The sequence below is a fragment of the Zea mays genome, chromosome 8 (assembly GCF_902167145.1).
Source record: "Zea mays cultivar B73 chromosome 8, Zm-B73-REFERENCE-NAM-5.0, whole genome shotgun sequence".
Classification (NCBI taxonomy): domain Eukaryota; kingdom Viridiplantae; phylum Streptophyta; class Magnoliopsida; order Poales; family Poaceae; genus Zea; species Zea mays.
This window is the reverse complement of record NC_050103.1, coordinates 121,373,663-121,393,238: the sequence shown is the minus strand read 5'-3', so window position 1 is coordinate 121,393,238 and position 19,576 is coordinate 121,373,663. Positions and strand designations below refer to the sequence as shown.

General features: G+C 44.5%; 2 protein-coding genes and 1 pseudogene across 4 annotated transcripts; all 3 read right to left on the bottom strand.

The window, feature by feature from the left end:
* Positions 1-3,003: 3,003 nt before the first annotated feature.
* LOC100192789 (prenylated Rab receptor 2) lies at positions 3,004-7,949 on the bottom strand. 3 transcript variants are annotated; one of them, XM_008656097.4, is made up of 2 exons: positions 3,366-4,367; positions 3,004-3,282 (listed from the first exon to the last, which is right to left on the bottom strand). In XM_008656097.4, the coding sequence occupies exon 1, from the start codon at positions 4,060-4,062 to the stop codon at positions 3,409-3,411; it is 654 nt and encodes a 217-aa protein (XP_008654319.1). In that variant the 5' UTR covers positions 4,063-4,367; the 3' UTR covers positions 3,004-3,282; positions 3,366-3,408. The 3 variants fall into 3 exon arrangements, with proteins under 3 accessions (XP_008654319.1, NP_001335681.1, NP_001131454.1); NM_001348752.1 differs by having other exon boundaries at positions 3,018-3,282; positions 3,388-4,317; NM_001137982.2 differs by adding an exon at positions 7,924-7,949 and having other exon boundaries at positions 3,218-4,190.
* LOC103635792 (uncharacterized) lies at positions 4,613-7,775 on the bottom strand. Its single transcript, XM_008658167.4, has 4 exons — positions 7,354-7,775; positions 6,776-7,264; positions 5,101-6,677; positions 4,613-5,034 (listed from the first exon to the last, which is right to left on the bottom strand). Exons 1-4 carry the CDS (start codon positions 7,666-7,668, stop codon positions 4,815-4,817), a joined length of 2,601 nt encoding a protein of 866 aa, XP_008656389.1. The 5' UTR covers positions 7,669-7,775; the 3' UTR covers positions 4,613-4,814.
* A 358-nt stretch (positions 7,950-8,307) lies between the features above and the next one.
* On the bottom strand, positions 8,308-8,492 carry LOC111590084 (uncharacterized; annotated as a pseudogene).
* Positions 8,493-19,576: the final 11,084 nt, after the last annotated feature.

Sequence of the window (19,576 nt, the reverse complement as noted above, 5' to 3'; positions counted from 1 at the left end):
CATATGTATGCACAATTTCATTTACATTAACTACTATCTACTACTGCTGGCCAGAAAAGTCCATATCATAAAGACTTCCCAACAACTATCACAACTCTTGCATGATTTCCACATATGTTCGAATGGATGTCTCTAAGTAATGTTTTTTCATCATCGACTAGGACACATTTCGTTAGAATTCTAGAGACACTCTTTCAGTATAGTTCATCATTGACCATTGAATATATTTTGGATTTGTGTTGGATACAAATCGCATGTGCTTTATCTGGTGACAGAGTCTTATCTTGGTGGTACTAGCTTAATGGAATACACCAATCCGAGTTGATGACCATAACCTTAGTAGATTGGATGTTGGGAAACTAGGGGTCTGACTCGCAGGGTAATTCAGCATGTGGAGATATTATATGATTTTTGTTTCTACAATTTCTTTGAAGTCTGTTTTAGTTTGAATAGCAGGATAATTGAAGAATAGAATGACAACGTCACTTGTTATTTGAAAATGTGGAGATGTTGACCTACATCAAAGATCGAGAGTTAAGAGAAATAAGGACACAACATAATGTTGAGAACCAAGAGCTTGACAATTGATTCAAGAATGTGTATCTTAATGAAGATGGAGCCTTTGCAGCTGGAACTTAGTGAGTTGTTGCCTTGCTGTGACTAGAGTGTTGGTGAGTTGTTGATTTTGTTGTTGAGTTTCTAGAAGTGTTGGTGAGTTGATGAAAGTGAAGAATGTGAGAGTGTATTCGTGAGACTTAATTTATATGTATCGAACAATGGTGTGTAAGACTTAATGTATGAGTTGGTTGCATCATTTTTCCTTTAGGGTTCCTCACGAGGAGAGTTTTATCTAGAAAGTTTTTTAATGAGTTTTATCTAGAAAGATTTTTAATGAGACGACACTACACTAAGCAGCTTAATTATTACATTTTGTGTTGATGTTGTCTCATCTATTGTCTCTTGGTTGCTTGGTTTTAGAAGTTAGATCAGTTAGTTTCCATTCTTATCTTCTAATTAATAATCCATAAAGTGTGAATGAATCTGTGAAACTACAATTTGTGGTTGAAAAACTAAAGATGTTCGTTGTGTGCGCACGCATGTGTTATTTATTGAATGTGATTGCGAATAAATTTGTGAACTTTGAATCGAGACATGTTGAGAGGAACACTTTGATGTGCCTTAAGGTTGTCAGGCTATGGGCTGGCACGGCCTCGTGTTTGACCCAGCAAAAAAAAAGGATTCGCGGTGTTGACTCGGATCATGTTTGTGGCCTTTATAATGTCTCCAATAGAGTGTGTAAAATAAAGAACGCGTAACTATATATAAGGGGGTGTTTGGTTTATAAGGACTAATTTTTAGTCTCTCTATTTTATTTTATTTTAGTTTAGTCTCTAAATTGCTAAATATGAAAACTAAAATAGAGTTTTCGTTTCCGTAATTAACAATTTAAGGACTAAAATGGTAGTCCCTAGAAACCAAACACCCCCTAACGCTGTTTGTAGAGATGAATTTAGAATAGAAGATAAGAGATAAAATAGAAGATCTGTTGGAGATAACCTTAGCACGATACCCTCCAATTCAGATGCTGTCCAATCCCAGCGTAACCAAAACCTAGCAAAGCACAATATTGCAAGAAAGCAAGTCCTGCTGCAAACCTGTGCCAATTTGCATCTTTCATCAAATATTAAGCAAATCAGGTCTATCAATGTGCCCCAGATTAATTACATTACTTGCAGAGGTAGTATGATTTTCAGAACATAACAGAATACAGTTAGAAAGAGCATGTTCGCTGCAGCTTGCTACGACCTCTACAGTATTTTGTCTATATGGAGTATGGATTGCAACAGTCCGAACAGATGCAATGCGACTGCCCACCACCAGTCCCGTCTACGCAAAGTAGCACATATCTTGCACAGTCAACACAAAAAATACAGACCACTTTGATATATCTGGACGCCAACAGTGAGACAATCTGCCATGCAAATTCAGTAGAAACTCCAATCTTAATAACAATGAATATGAATATTTACTCCATAGCAATGGTTCTCTCTACTATATAAAGCAAAGTTTTCATCACCCCTTCCCTTCCGTTCACCTTTCACTGTCCCTCCACATTTAAATGGTAAAAAAACTAAAATTATGCACCAATGGAAATTCAAATCATGATTATTGACTCCAAACTCATATTCACATCCACCTAAACATTTGTGTTTTACACTCTATACTCAAGCATAGATGAAAACCGTAGCAACATACGGGCACCAAACTAGTTGACACCAAAGTGTTAGTTGATAAACTCTGGGATGTATTTTTCAGAAACAAGAAATCTGTCACTTTGGGATAAGTTTAGATCAACTAGAACTATTCTTCAGTTGCTTTGGGCAAAAGATCAACTGGTCATAAAAAAACTTAATAATGCACTACTTCCCTTCATCTCTTAAGCCCTAAAAAATAAAGGACAGTACCAACTAAAGTTTGTAAGTTCATAACTCCAACGAGAAACCATCTGTCAAAAGATTCCTGGAGATATCTTGTGTGAGTAAACATAAGATAACAGTATACAGCTATAACCAAATTTCAGAATCGATTTGCAGGACATCAGCTGCAAATCAGCAACTGGTCCGATCCCACTAACCATTTATTATATTTCTCGTTTTGATCTTAAAATTTCAACATTTTTCCACTTACATCAAAATCTGATAGAGTGATCTGAAACAAATAAAGACCAGCTCAAAATGATTGCCACACCAGTGTTTATTTGTCTGATAGTGGGATTCTACAACAATTTTTTTAAAGAATCTAGGACACTGTCACAAAAATACTAAGTAACTGATTGTTCATTCTTGCTTAAAATCTTATTTCAGACAACATCAGCAATTGACAAGACAAATTTCAAGCAATATGAGATGATCAAACAATTTATCATACTCCAGCATGACATTAAAGAGAAGACATACAGCATCTAACATGTATGAGGTAAGTTCAATGCATCACACATCACTCTTCAGCACTCATGGTCAGAAATTATCACAAGTTTCCACAAGCATTTATCAAGTGTAGGAAAAGGAAATACTAATAGAATACTGAACGAGTGAGTGAAGCATATCAACGTATCATTACTGCGTGCGAATGAAGATACAGTCCATATCGAAAGTCTGACACCACAAACTCATATTACTCGATACTTGGCACTAAACTCAGCCATATGGTAAAATCTCGATGAATTTGCTAATCTTCGCAGAAGCCGGTGCATCAATCGAAACCACCACTAAGCCAGTAGATCTGTAGGTACATGAAGAGGGAAGGGCAAGCAATAAGCTACTGCTACAAGACTAGATCCACACAATTTCCAGCTTAATACGAACCTGTCGAGCCCAAGAACCCTACCAGATCTTGCCCTCCGCCGCCTCAAACCCCAGATCCGGGTCCGCCAAGGAATGACAGCAGCCCTTGGGCCGCGCTGCTGCCGGGGGGCGCGTTGGGCTCGTCGAGGAAGAGGTCCTCCGGCACCCGGAACGCGCCGTGCGCCGCGACGAGGGCCCCGCCGACGAGCAGCCCGGAGATGATGAGCGACGCGACGGAGGTGAAGAAAAGCAGGATGAAGGACGCGCCGACGAGCCCCAGCAGCGTCTCGCGGTCGGAAAAGGTTCGGCCGAAGAGGACAACAGGCTGGTCGGAGGGGCGGAAGAGGTAGAGGAAGCACCAGGCGGCGAGGAGGCCCAGGAGGATGAGGAGCGAGAAGGGGTGCGCCAGGAGCGAGGCCCCCAGCGCGAAGGCGACCACGGCGGCGTAGTTGACGCGGAAGTAAGCGAGGTTGCGACGCAGGCGGGAGGTGGCGTCGGAGAGAGAGTCTGGCTTCGAGAACGCCGAACGGTCGAGGAGCTCTCCCCACGGCCGGCGATCCGACAGCGAGCGCCGCGCCGAGTCGGAGATCCGGCTCAGGAAGAGCCGGAAAGCCGGCGTAGCGATCGGCGCATCGGAGCCTCCGGCGGCGGCCGGGGACGATCCGGACGCAGGGTTGGTCACCGGGAGGAGGGGCGGCGGCGTCGGTGCGGAGGCCATGGCGTCGGGGATTCAGAAATCAGAAGGGAGCGCGTCTGCCGTGCTACGGGAAATGGGGAATTGGGGTAAACCTCGCTGCTGTTGCTCGCGCTGTGTTGTTTTGCCTTCACGAGAACATGTGGCCTCGCCTGCCGAGCTTTTTGCTGTGGGCGCACTGCACGGGCGTGACTTCGCCACAATTCGATCCCGCCGTCGGACTTCGCTACAACCGGACGGAGACAGCCATACGCTCGCTCGTTTCGAACTGTTTGCGCGTGCACAACAAACACGGATGCTGCTCATGGCATAGGACTTTTCTGCCCCTGCTCCTTCTCGTTCTCCTGTATCCGAACCCCCTTTCTCCTGTATGAGATGCAGGCTCCACTCCATCCACTGTCCTCTCTCTGTAACCCACCGCCACCACTGCTATGTTTCTCAGTCCATTTTTAACTCTAAAGAGGCAGTGAGTCACTCAGCTTCCATTCAATTCATCATCAAGGAATTTCAAAAAAAATCATCATCAAGGTTGTGCACCCAAACAGTGAGACCAACTGACAAAGGTTATAACTCATGCCACAACCATGAATGAATCTAGATTATTAGAAAAAACATAGCAGTTTTGTCCAAACAGTGAGCAAGAAGAAGAACATTTCTGTCCACAATTGCAGTTTTGTCTGGCTGCAGTTTGGATATTGAAATCACACAGTATTCAAAGTGACCATAGAACAATAATTCAAACCGTACAACTACATTCCAAATCATACAACTACAATTTAAATCATGGACGAAATTTTCTTCTTCTTCGGTGTCATTTTGCGTACAGCTATCCTAGTTTGCCTTGGAGGGGACTCAGCTACCCTTGCAGAAGGCTGCGATGAACCGGCGTCTTCCAATGCATGAGACAAGGCGAGTGGTGTCTGTGATGAGCCGACATCTTCCCTTGGTGCTGGAGGAATCCATCCTTTCGTGGTATTCTTTCTTGGTTTTCTTGGCCTGGGCATATTGGAAAAAATTAATTCTATATTGCAGTTCAAAAATACATACAAACAACACACTTACTTTTTCTTTGTCCCATTTTGGGGACACTTCGGGCTGTTCTTGCGATGTCCCAATTCCCCACAGTTGGGGCACTTATACTTTCTTCGGATCACTTTTCTATCTTTCTCAGTCTCATTTCCCTTATGTTTTCTCCCGCTACCACCTTCAAGGCATCCCTTAATTCTATTCTTCCATTGTCGTCCTACACCTCTTTTCCCAAGTGGGGCACTCACTTCATTTGCAAAATCTACTCTCGGCCAAAAGAACTTGTCTCGGAGTTGTTCCACCCTCCCCTCATAAGCTTTTCGGAACTTCTCCACGGAGTAGGAATCATCCACAAAGTCCTCTAACTTAACATTTCTATATTGTTGGGATATGATTACAACCAGTCCATGTTGGCATGGCTTACCGGTGTGCATCCACTCTTGGCAAGAACAATACCTATCTTTTGCCTTCACAATATGTCTAGTAATACAATCATTATGGTCCCGTACCTCGGCATCAAAGTAGTCACCTTGCGTAACAGACAAATGGCCTAACCCCCTTGTTCTAGCATTCAGAACACTGATGACAGCTGGTAGGATTTTTCCTTGAAACTTCTCTCCAATCCTCCTCCTTCTATGGAAAAGATCCATCAGCAACTCTCTTATTTTGTCAGCCAGCTCACATACAGGTAGGTCCTTGTAGTCTTTGACCCAATTGTTGAAAACCTCAGCGATGTTATTGGTGATGTAGTCACACTTTATGGCCGGGTTGAACCCACTTCTGTACCAAAGCATGTTATGGTGTTTGTTAAACCAATTGCTCACACCAGGAACACTTTCCACATTAGCATAATATTGCTCAAACACCTCAGGCATGTATGCACGTGCAGCTGGAAACAAGTGTTGTGAACCTTGGAACAACTTGATAAAATTCTGAACTAGGTGCCTAAAACATTCTCTCTTCTCTGCATACGGGAAAACAGACTTCACAGAATTGAGTAATCCTTTGCAAGCATCTGAACACACAGCAAGAACAGGTAAGTCTCCGACGGCCTTATGAAGTTGTTTCATGAACCAAGTCCAGTTCTTCTCAGTTTCGAAATCAAAAAAACCAAATGCGACTGGAAACATCCAATTTTGTCCATCCACGCTGGTAGCTGACGGTAGATGTCCATTCCATCTACCGTTCAAAGCTGTCGAATCAACACTCAGATATGGTCTGCATCCTTGAAGAAACCTTTTTATGCATGGTCCAAAAGCACAGAAAAACCTACTGAAAAACACCTTTCCATCCTCTTCTTCAGCATCAATCTCAATAACACTATCTGGCATTTTTTCCAAAACCGCCTCCTTCCAACTAAATAATAGTCGAAAGCTGTCCTCCCAAGCACCATGCAAATCAAGAAAGGCCTTTTCTCTTCCCTTCCAAACGGTGTCATAGGAAATGGTACATTTCCATTTGTCTTGCAACTCTTTTTGTAACTCTTTGGCACCCATGTTTGGTTTCTTCATCAAGATTGGAAGAGCTAGTCCAGCAACCCACGAGCTAGTGGGAGTGGTGGTCCTTCTCCTGGCACTTGAAGTACAAGTATGCCGATCTGTCATCGCTGTTACCTGGAAAGAATAACCAAATCAAGTAAATCAAATAGCTCAACGTACTAAAAAAGGAGTATGAAAGGGAGATATAGATAATATAGGAAGAAATTAAATACAATGATAGTTGCTGATCCTGGCACTTCCAACACTGCATGAAGTCTCCAGGGACAATCATCACCCATACATAACCCTCTATATCGAGAGGTAGAAGTAGTCTCGATGCCTAGCTCAAACTCTTTCATAATTGCATAGTGTCGCACAGCAAGTCGAAACACTGACATATTTGGATACAAGGCACCAACTTTCATCACTGGATTCGTCCAGTCATACACGATAGCCCTGTCTTCTGGTATATGCTCAAGATAAGCCATCCCTTCATGATCGTCAATATATTCATTTTCAAAGGTGCTGACACCTCTCTTTTTAGCTCTAGATTCTCTAACCTTTTTCCCCTTTTCATCCTCCTTTTGCAGTCCTAGTTTAACATACAACCCATGTTCACTAGCAACTCCCTCTGTTCCTTCCTCATCCCATCTAGGTTCGATTTCAATTGCATCCCAATCGATTCGTGATGGTTCCAAAACCGCTAAGGCTGATTCATCATCCTACAATGAAATGCAGAAATTTTCTCTATCAATTGGCATTTTATCTCTATCAATAATGTAAGACTACATCAACGAAACTCGAAACTCACTTGTGTCCTGGGGATGGACAGAGAACGCAGTAGCAGGATCCTCTCCGTGTCAGACTGGAAGGCAAGCATCGTCTCCACGGCGGGCTGAAAGGGGTCATCTCTGTGTCGATCCACCTTGCAATCGAGAGGGAGTGGTGGGGAAGGATCCACGACGAGGCTGGGGCTGACGACGAGCAGCGGGGATGCCGGATCCACTCCGTCTGGTTCCACATCCACCTCATCTGGGAGCTGCGGAGCTAGATCTACGGCGGCCGGCTCTGGGAGCCATAGGACTGCATCTCCGTCGGCCAACTCTAGGGGAGACGGCTCATCCATGGAGGTTTTGTGGCGCGGCGGAAGGAGAACAGACAGGCCCTGTCGCTAGGAGCAGGACAGAAAAGTGAGAATGATGAGCAGGGGTAGAAAAGTCATGTGCCGTGAGCAGCGTCCGCGTTTGTTGCCTCACATGTAAACAGTTCGATACGAGCGAGCGTATAGCTGTCTCCATCCGGTTCTAGCGAAGTCCGACGGTGGGATCCGATTGTGGCAAAGCCACGCCCGTGCAGTGCGCCCACAGCAAAAAGCTCTCGCCTGCCTGTTTTCGTGGTTGCCTCATTGCCTGGGTTGTCACATTGGACTACACATATGCTTGTTTAGTACTGTACCTATGACAGTGGGCCTAAGTCTACGCGGATGTGATGTGAGTCATAGAGACGGGGAAGCTTTATTTGGTGGGGCAATATTTTCCGTGTATCACGTAAAATAGAGACGTGGTATTATAGATAACATTATTTACGTATTTGTATATGTACTGAAATTTAAAATATAGAATAAAATATGACATATGATAAGGGATCTGTCGGAGATGGCCTAAATTATGTACGATCCAATGGATGTTTGGTTCCCTCGTTCACATCAAATGTTTAAATATCAAACTACTACATTGTCCATGTACTTCAACCACACACAATCATATAACAGTGTAACGTGTAGACGACACACGAGGGTCTAGTGGCAGGCCAATGTGATGGACTCTTCCCACACAAAAATATACAAACATATAAATTTAATTCAAAGTGGACATATGATTCATGTATCATATATTAAATTGGTAAGAACAAATATTGCGCTTTATCTTAGCTAAAAGTCGAGGAAGATATAAGTTGAAAAGGTGTCCTGGTCCTTTTGTATAATTCACTCGGTCGTTCGTCCTCCCTGGGCTAATGGGTGGTTGTTAGGACGAGTGCCAACCCAGACCCCCGATCACTCTTAGCTACCAGGAAACTACTTGATCACAAGCATGTATCGAAGTGGCCCCTCGGCAAGAAGCGATATGACCATTGAAGGCAGATGTAGAGTGGTCCACCATGGAGGCCTCCAAACGCCCATCCACTCCAAGCAGGTATTGAATAGTGTGCGAATGCAATCGACCCCCTCGTGGGTTGAGTCGGAGCGGGCATCGACACCCTTCGCCAACAATCTGAGCGAAGACTACCAAAGCGAGTGTGTGTGGGACTTTTCCCGTGGCAAGTCAATTCCTGTTACGAGGCGGGCCACACTGGTCCACCTGCTGCCCCTCCTAAGAGGGCGTAATGTGTTGTGTAATAGAAATAGGGCGACATTATACTGTAATTACCATGTTGTATAGTATATTCCAAGAATATAGTTGGTAACCAGGGATGTGAGTATACTTTAGGCCCCATGACCATGGTTACCCTATAAATAACCCTGTCTGAGCCATAGATGGGACATGCTTGACAAGACATCTAGCGACTCACCTTATTGTTTTGTGGTAAACTATTTCTCCCACATCCTCATGGGTGTTTGGGCCCATAAGTTTGGACCCAACAATGGTACTATGTGGAAGTACTATGCTATGTGTGGCTTCTGAAAGGATCATGGCGCCCAAGAGGGGGTGAATTGAGCTTTTCTAAAATTTTAACAAAAGATTAAACCCTAGGCATGAGCATAACTTTACCCAAACTACTAGTAACAAGTAAAAGCTATGAAATAGAGAACAACCCTAAGTCATTATTGCAAATACTAACTAAGCAAGTACACAAAGTAAAATGCTCGAAAAAATGCGGAAAGTAAAGTAGGGACAACAAGACACATCCAATTTTTTCCGAGGTATCGAAGAGTTGTCACTCACCAGTAGTCCTCGTTGGAGCACCAGCGCAAGGGTATCGCTCCCCCTTGGTCCTCGCAAGAACCAAGTGCTCACTATGAAATGATCCTTTGCCTCTATAACGCAGTGGATCCCTTATGACCGTGTACAATCATCGAGTTGGGTCACCAACAAATCCCCTGGGGTGACCACCAAACTCCAATTGCCGTCGAGCCGTCTAGGTGATATCGATCACCAAGAGCAATAAGTCATATACCTTCACTTGACCAAGAGAATCCTAATGCATATGGTGTGTGCTCTAGGTGGCTCTCATGCGCACTAATGAGGTCCTAACATGGGATTATGATTTTGTTAATCACCTCACTATGCTTTGTGGACTTGCAATGCTCTAGCAATGAATACATGTTGGTTTGGGCAGCAAGACACACATAATGTCTGGTGGAGGGGTATAAATACACCCACCAACCAAAACTAGATGTTACTGTAGGTTGTTGTGCATGGGCGCACCAGACAGTCCGGTGCGCCAATGGTGTGCTTCCAATGGCTAGTTCTGACAACTGGTCGTTGCTCTGATGTCGCACCAGACAGTGCACAGTTCATGCCCGTTGTGCACCGGACAGTCCGATGCACCGCTAAAAATCGGGGCTGCGAACAGCGCGCTCTCAGGTTCTTCGCTTGCTGATGGTTGCTCTCGGCCCGCTGCCAGGGGAGCACCGAACAGTCCGGTGCACATCGAACAGTATGGTGCCCCTAAGTCAGCAATCCCATTTTATTTTCTTAGGTTTTCTAAACCGTTTTAGATTCTAGCTTGTGAGTGATTTATAGAGTGACACCTAGCACTAGTTGTGAGTGTGAACATGCACCGACACTACACTAGATATCTCTTGATCAAACTACTCATCCACAACCCTCTTTATGGTACGGCTAAAACAAAAATATAAGTCCTAATTCTATACGAAGTGTCCACAACTCCTTCGACACTTAGGATATGAAGTTCTTCATCTTTTGATTCGCCTTTTTCAGCCGTCGCTTCAAGTTCTCATCTGAGGGATTGTTTTCACCGTTGTAGCGCAACTATCTGCAATGTGACCTAACTTACCATATGCTCTGCAAAACACACGTTAGTCACATGTAATCTTACTGAAAGGTAAATAGGGTTAACGTTTTCCTATAATTAATTTTGGTGGTTGATCGTCAACACAAACATATGGACTAACCAGTTTGCTCTAGAACTCATGTATTACAGGTGCAAAAGGTTCAACACAAACCAATAATTATTCAAGTTAGGGACCAAACTCAAAAAGAGCAAAAAGGACCTGAGTGTGTTGCGGTCTGGCGCACCGGACTGTCCGGTGCACCAGGACCAAACAGGGTCCAACCAGCCACTCTCAGGAAAACTCGGATGTGCTCCGCTATAATTCATCGGACTGTCCGGTGTGCCAGCAGGCAACGGCTACCCAACACGCAACGGTTGACTCTGATGGATGAACAGTACAACACAGTACCGCGACAGAAGTCAGAGCAGCGAGTCAGGGGGCACCGGACTGTCCGGTGCACCACCACACTGTCCGGTGCCACAAGGAGACAAGGTCACCAATGGTCAACTGCTCGAAAACCCTAACAGTTGGGTGATGTGGCGGCGCACCGAACAGCCTACAATGCATGTCCAGTGGCGCACCGGACTACCCGGTGCACCCATCGCCAGCAGCCTCCCCAATGGCTACTTTGGTGGTTGAGGGCTATAAATACCCCCAACCACCACAACTCCAAGCATCCAAGATTTCTGAATATCATGTTCAATACAAGAGTTCTAGCATTCACTGCAAGACACAATTGAAAAGATCAAAGCCTCTCCAAGTCCCAAATTCACCTCAAATACTTAGTGACTTGTGAGAGAGTGATTTCGTGTTCTTTTGAGCTCTTATCTCTTGGATTGCCTTTCTTCTTTCTCATTCTTATTCTCAAGTGTAGGGCTGGGCATTCGATCTATTAGGATAATTCGGTTCGGTATATTCGGGTTTGTGAAAATTCGGGTTCTGAAAAATGAGAACCGAAATTTTCAAAATAATTTTAGGAACCAAACCCGAATAGACTCACAATTTCGGTTCGGTCTATTCGGTCCACCGAATAGACCTAAATAGTAGAGAGACTATTATATTTTGTTAAAATATATACAATGAATAATTAATTAGAAGTACTTTTATTACAACAAGTGACTATAAAAATAGCATACAAAGATATATATACTATCCTTAAGATGATATCATAATTTTTACCTAATAAGTTCATAAATCATATAATAATGTCATCACATATTAAGAACTTTTTTTATATTTTGGGTTATTGGGTCTATTCGGGTTTCAAAGGTTAGGAACCCAACCCGAACCCATACCCTGAAATATAGCACATATAGGAACCAAACCTGAACCCGAAAACCCGAATAAACCGACAATTCAGTCTATTCGGGTTCGGTTCGGGTTCGGTTCGGGTTTCGGTTTTAAAATGCCCACCCCTACTCAAGTGACTTGTAATCAAAGCAAGAGACACCTAAGAGTGTGGTCGTCCCTTGCGGGGTCTTAGTGACCCGATTGATTAAGGGAAAGGCTCACTCGGTCTAAGTGACCGTTTGAGAGAGGGAAAGGGTTAAAATAGACCTAGTCTTTGTGACCTCCTCAATGGGGACTAGGTTCTTTGGAACCGAACCTCGGTAAAACAAATCACCGTGTTCATTCGCTTGAATTCCATTTGATTTGTTTTCCCCTCTCACCCGGACTTGATTTTAGTTCTAACGCTAACCATGACTTGTAGTGTGTGTTTAAAGTTGTAAATTTCAGATTACGCCTATTCACCCCCCTCTAGGCGACTTTCACTTACGTTGTCATTAATCACTAAAACCAACCAGGGCCTAGATGCTTTCAGCTTCGTGTCATGTTGGACTTAGTAGGGATGAAAACGAGACGGATACAGTAGGATACAAGGTCATCACGTATCCTACACTAATGTATTTCTCTTGGATACGAGACCGGATACGGGTAGTTAAGATTCGGGACGGATACAGGACGTGACCAGGTAATAATCTGGGCAGGTAAGAAACAGATAATGAATACTAATTGGGTAGGTACCGGATAATTGTCGGGTAGTTCGTCCGATGATATTAATTGTCCAACCATCCAACAAACACATAAATTAAGCAATACATAATTGAAAGTCGCCTTTGAGGGGGGTGGATAGGCGAAATCTGAAAATTATAAACTTAAACACGCACTACAAGCCGGGGTTAGCGTTAGAATTAAATTCGGGTCCAAAAGAGAGAAGAAAACAAATCAACCAAGAAATAAAGTGGATGAACACGGTGATTTGTTTTACCGAGGTTCAGTTCTAAAGAACCTAGTCCCCGTTGAGGTGGTCACAAAGACCGGGTCTCTTTCAACCCTTTCCCTCTCCCAAACGGTCACCTAGACCGAGTGAGCTTTCTCCTTAATCAAACGGGTCACTTAGACCCCACAAGGACCACCACACACTTGGTGTCTCTTGCTTTGATTACAAGTCACTTGAGAACAAGAATGAGGAAGGAAGAAAGCGATCCAAGTAACAAGAGCACAAAGAACACGAACAAAAACTCTCTCTCAAGCCACTAAGTGGTTGGAATGAGTTTGGAGCTTGGAGAGGCTTTGATTCTATTGAATTATGTCTAGGAGGGAATGCACTAGCTCTTGTATTGAATGTGAAGTGCTGGAAACTTGGATGCTTGGAGTGGTGGTGGTTTGGGGGTATTTATAGCCCTCAACCACCACATAGTCGTTGGGGATGGCTACTGTCGATGTGCGCACCGTATAGTCCGGTGCGCTAGCCACATCACCCAACCGTTAGGATTCAGGAGCTTTTGACCGTTGGAGGCTTTGTCTTCTAGTGGCACCGGATAGTCCGGTGCCGCACCAGACAGGCACTGTTCAGTGTCGGGTGCGCCTCTAACGGGCGGCTCTGACTCTACGCGCACTGTTCTTCACTGTTCATCTGATTCTTCAGCTTTTGCAGTCGACCGTTGCGCGAAGGAGTCGTTGCTCCGCTGGTGCACCGGACAGTCCGGTGGCACACCGGACAGTCCGGTGAATTATAGCGGAGCACGCTTTGAGAAACCCGAGAGTGGAGAGTTGGACGTTGTACGGTCCTGGTGCACCAGACACTGTCCGGTGGCACACCGGACAGTCCTGGTGCACCAGACCAGGGCATACTCGGTTTCTTTGCTCCTTTGAATTTGATCCCTAACTTCAATCTTTTATTGGTTTGTGTTGAACCTTTATGCACCTGTTGAACATATAATCTAGAGCAAACTAGTTAGTCCAATATTTGTGTTGGGCATTCAACCACCAAAATTATTTATAGGAAAAGTTAAACCCTATTTCCCTTTCAATAACCATGTATATGATAGATCAAATGTAAGAAAGGGAACCAATAAAATTGACATCATGTATTTTAAAGTTACTAATCACAAGGACATTGTAAAAACCAACACCTAAATATTTAAAATTCATAAAATATTCTAGTTTCACTCAAAACTTGCAAATAAGTTACAAAAACTAATAAACATTTTATACGAAGATAACTCAAGTCATCATATGAGAATGATAAGGTAAAGTATTGATTCTGTTGAAACTTGGATATTTACAGTGATTTCACATGTAACTCATACAAATAAATGAAAGTGAAATGGAAGAAACGTGGGTATCTTATAGGTCGTATGATCCAAACAATTTTTATGGTTATATATGGATATATGTTGTGCCTCCGTAAAATTTCACGATTTTTTGTGGCTATTTATGTATTATTAATTTCTTTTCATATAAAATCATCAAAAGACAATTAAATCCTTAAAATATTGTAGCATCGACCAAAAATTACAAATAAGTTACCAATACTAATAAATACTCTATAAAAATATAACCTTAAGTTCCCACGTGGAGATAACCTTAAGCCCCCATATAAAAAGGATAAAGTCTATTAATTTGATATAAATTTGGACATTATTTCAATGATTTTGGCCTAAAGATATGTTTAAATAAAAAATTGATGTACTACAAAGTTATAAATATCTTCAAGCTCTACAATTTTCATATAAACTTTATCTTCATCTGATTTCATATGTAAAAGTTATGATTTTATAACTATATTATGCAGTAAAAAGAAAAACGGGTACCCGAATTCCGGGTACCCGTATCCGACCCGAATATCCGAATTACGGGTACCCGAATCCGACCCGAATATCCGGGTATTTATCGGGCAGTCCTCGCTCCGTATCCGACCCAAATTCGAAGCTACAGTATCCGGGTATTACCCGTATCCGTTTCGAATATAAAACTACCTGAATCTGTATCCGAAAAAACGGGTATTTGCACTATCCATATCTGGTACCCGACGGGTATACCGACCCATTTTCACCCCTAGGACTTAGGACGACCCTTCTAAGACATAATGGCCCATTAATAGAGAGAAGCGAGAGAGAGAAACTGACCTACACAGCTTTGCGTGTGACGCACGATGCACAAAACTCATGCTTTAAAGGGGTAGAGATATGAGTATTAAATATAGGCTTAGTTAGGTCTAATAAATTAGTCTTGTCTTTTAGTATTTATCTGTATAAATAGTTTTATAGTTAAATTATATTTAAACCTATTATCGCGGAAAAGATTCACACCCCTTGGGACCCACCGGCCAGAGAGAGCATGGGAGAAGGACATCCATACTACCGGGGACCACCGGTTAGCATGAGGGTAAGGGAAACGTCTACCCTAGAAGCGCCCCCGGATAAACCTCGAGGCACCGAACCCGGGATCGGGCGAGGCTGTAGCATCCCTAAAACCATAAACCCTAAACTCTCAGTACTCCAAGCCAAAGCAAACCCTCACCAACTCAGTTACTCCACTCTACATCCAATACAAACACTACTCAAAACTATATTCACCCACCCACCATCATCCCTAGCCAGTACAATAAACATTGTTGATATACTTGCTAGTTTGTATGTTGCTTGTTCTTGTTGCGTAGTTATTTGAGTGTTCGTGCCCCGAGAAGGCCAGTTCTACAAGTCTACGCAAAACGGTGAAGCAAGAAGCCAGTTCCACGAGCTATCACCCTTACGCCGGTTAAAGCACGACAAGCTCACTGGATCCCTTTGATGCATAAATTACCTATGTTTCGGGGGAATGAACCCCGGTCCTCGGGACCCACTGGTTAGCGAGCACATTGGGGGAAGGACCCTTGGTCGCTAGGGCCCACCGGTCAATTAGGATAGGCAGATATGTCAACCCTGAAAAGACCCACACTCAGTTGAACCCTGCAGCACCGAGCCTAGGGTCGAGCGTGGCGAAACCTGACAAGGGAGGCTAGGCGTGTCAGAAGAGAACCAGTCGAGTGGATCCCACGCCCGTCCCCATACTGACTCGCCATAAATAGTCGATTGCATTTAACCACACCTGGCACCGAGCCACAACGTGGCACCGGTCCGCTAGGGCTACATAGCACTCATGACCTACGAGCAACTAGGGCTACATAGCACTCATGGCCTACGAGCCCCTCGGACTATAGCGCATTAATGGTCCGTGCACCCTCGACCTACGGTGCACTTATGGCCTATCGGACTAGACCTGAGTGCGCAGACCTCTCGTAGGGCACTACACTATGGGCTGCGCCTGAAAGGGAAATAGGGTTTAACCTTTTCCTATAAATAATTTTGGTGGTTGAATGCCCAACACAAATAATTGGACTAACTAGTTTGCTCTAGATTATATATTCTATACGTGCTAAAGGTTCAACACAAACCAATAAAAAGATCAAGTTAGCGTTCAAAAAGAAAGGAGCAAAAGAAACCCAAGTGTGCCCTGGTCTGGCGCACCTTACTATCCGGTGTGCCACCGGACAGTGTCCGATGCACCAGGGCTGTACGACTCCAAACTCTTCACCTTCGGGTTTCTGATGCCGCGCTCCGCTATAATTCACCGGACTGTCCGGTGCACCAGCGGAGCAACGACTACCAGCGCAACAGTCGACTGTAATGGACACCTGCAAACGCTACAGTGCGCGGACAGTTCGCGCAGAAGTCAGAGCAGCCGCCAGAGGCGCACCGGACAGTGAATAGTGATTGTTCGGTGCGGCACCGGACTGTCCGGTGCCACAAGAAGGCAAAGCTCCAACGGTCGATACCGCCAGAACCCTAACGATTGGGTGACGTGGCTGGCGCACCGGACTGTCCGATGCGCCCATCGACAGCAGCCTGCCTCAACAGTTGAATTGGTGGTTGAGGGCTATAAATACCCCCAACCACCTCCACTCCAACCATCCAAGCATTAACAACAGTGCATTCAATACAAGAGCAATACACTTCACTCCAAAGACACAATTCAAGTGATCGATCCGCTCTCCCAAATTCAACTCTAGTGCATTAGGACTTGTGAGAGGATTCTTTATGTTCCTTGTTGCTCTTGTTTGCTTGGCTTGGCTTTCTTTTCCTTATCACCTCTTACTCTCAAGTGCTTTGTAAGCGAGGCAAGAGACACCAATTGTGTGGTGATCCTTGCGGGGTCTAAGTGACCCGTGAGATTAAGGAAGAAGCCTCACTCAGTCTAGGTGACCGTTTGAGAGAGGGAAAGGGTTGAAAGAGACCCGGTCTTTGTGACCACCTCAATGGGGACTAGGTTCTTTGGAACTGAACCTCAATAAAACAAATCACCATGTCATCCGCTTTATTTTCTTGGTTGATTTGTTTTCCCCTCTCTCCCAGACTCAGATTTTATTCTAACGCTAATCCCGGCTTGTAGTGTGTTTAAAGTTGTAATTTCAGTTTCCGCCTATCCACCCCCTCTAGGCGATTTCAGCGCTGTTGGGGGCCTTCGTCTTCCGAAGGTCCTCAAAAACATGATTAACAATGTTTCCCAAGCGTAATATATGTACAGGAACCGTCGAACTCGGGATGAAGTTGTACACAATATGGAAAGCTGGGTCGGAACGAAGGTTGAACCAGTGCCGAAGCTGCGCGCAAGGGAGCTTCGGCTCAGTAGCAGAAAAAGGAACCAACTTAAGGAGGAAAAGGTTATCTAGTCCTCGATAGATTGTTATTAAGTCAATAGTGAACATGAAGGGCATGAATGTAATTTCACATAGGCTGCACCCTGTGCCTATAAATAGATGAACAATACCTCCGTACTGTTCACGCTAACTTGTACTCGCTCGTGCGTCACGCTTGTACTTTAACCTTCTGTCAAGCCGAAGGTACAGATGTAATTCAATATTGTTCTTATTCATCCATGATTATGTAATAAGGACATATAAGTAATGCTATATGATTATTCATGGTATTTCTCATGTTTCGAATGCTTCTTCTTTCATCAATGTAAACTGTGATGATGAAGGTATGTCCGTCATGACCTTCGTCCGAAGATCATTATATCCTAAGGGAAGTAATGCTTCGAAGGACGAAGGGCATTAACCATTAACTTCTTTCTGTGTTGCCTTGTTCTTAATTCATAGCATTTGAGAACAAGTCCCCAACATCGGCGCCCACCTCTGGTGTACTCACTTCCACAATCTTCGACAAAGCATCAACCTTCGTCATGCCGCCAAAGAAGATAACAGCGCTAGGGGCTGCACTTCAGCCACTGGACACAAACCAGGAGACTCTCTCTCTCCGAGAGGTCAGAAGCCAAAAGAGAAAGGCCACCGGTCCAACACTTCAGGAGGAGGAGTTGGACCAGGAGATCAGGAACACGGAGATCATCCACCAGCAGGTGCAAAGGAAAAAAGAGAAGATGGCTCGGCTGACCGACCTTGAGAGGAAGATCGATGAAGCTACTGAGGAAGTGCGTCATCTTACTCAAGATGATCATGACCGAAGGCCTCAACACAGGGAGCTTCGTCAAGAGGGCTCATTCAACGAAGATGAATGGTATGATGATTTTAATCATGGTACCTTTACTTTTGATGATGCTTCTCCCCTGGCAGCAGAATTGCAGGCCATTCCATGGCCACAATCCTACAAGTCACCCCAGCTACCCATGTACGATGGGCACTCAGACCCGAAGCAATTCTTGATGAGCTATGAGGCAACAATATCCTCATATGGAGGCAGTGCAGCTGTCATGGCAAAGTCCTTCATCATGGCAGTCCGAAATGTGGCCCAGACATGGTATTCTTCTCTTCGGCCAGGGACAATCACGTCATGGCAGAAGCTCAAAGACATGCTGGTTACCAGTTTTCAGGGCTTTCAGACGAAGCCAGTCACAGCTCAGGCCTTGTTCCAGTGCACACAAGACCATGAGGAATACCTTCAGGCGTATGTCCGAAGGTTCTTGCGACTGAGAGCACAAGCGCCCACAGTGCCCAATGAAATTGTTATTGAGGCCATGATCAAGGATCTTCGGCCAGGACCTACGACCCAATACTTTGCCAGGAAACCTCCTCAAACTCTAGAGAAGCTGCTTCAGAAAATGGATGAATACATCCGCGCTAACAATGACTTCCGACAAAGAAGGGAGGAAGCTTACAGATTTTCTGAGATGACTAGGGGCTTCAGAGGGAGAATCCAACCTAGGCATGTCAGATCAATTCACAGCTCCAGTCAGAATGATGATAAAGGAAGCCAGCTTCAGAGACCACAGCACACCTCACAATCTTCGGGACAGCAGCAAAGCTCCTTCAGGCCGCCAGCTCGAAGGGGCAGAGGCGGCAGGAGCTTCGGAGGAAGATATGGGGATCAGCCCAGGAAAATTTATTGCTTATTCTATGGTGAGGACAAAGGCCACACTACAAGAACCTGCCATATCACTATTTTGAAACAAAAGGAGATTGCCAAAGCAGAAGCTCGACACAATCAACCGAAGCAAGTCCTACATACTGCTTCGTGCCACTCTCCATACATATTGAAATATGTGGGCAACCAACCTGCAGTTTCTGTTGCTTCGACAAGCCATTCACAGACTTCCTGGCCTCAACTCCCACCGCCACCACCACTGCAGCCTACATATTCCCGAAGCCAGCAGCCAGAAGGGCGCTAGCACTCCCAACAACAACGTGACTTCAGGGAGGAGTCCGAAGCTCGTACAGTCAATAGTACTGTACCAGAATCAA

What these genes read in the sequence shown, in the direction of transcription:
- LOC100192789 (NM_001137982.2), bottom strand. Translation starts at nt 4,062, where the DNA reads ATGGCCTCCGCACCGACGCCGCCGCCCCTCCTCCCGGTGACCAACCCT.
- LOC103635792 (XM_008658167.4), bottom strand. Translation starts at nt 7,668, where the DNA reads ATGGATGAGCCGTCTCCCCTAGAGTTGGCCGACGGAGATGCAGTCCTA. An exon ending in TGTCCATCCCCAGGACACAA is followed by an intron (nt 7,265 to 7,353) that starts GTGAGTTTCGAG and finishes ATTTCATTGTAG; the next exon opens with GATGATGAATCAGCCTTAGC. An exon ending in CAAAATGGGACAAAGAAAAA is followed by an intron (nt 5,035 to 5,100) that starts GTAAGTGTGTTG and finishes CAATATGCCCAG; the next exon opens with GCCAAGAAAACCAAGAAAGA.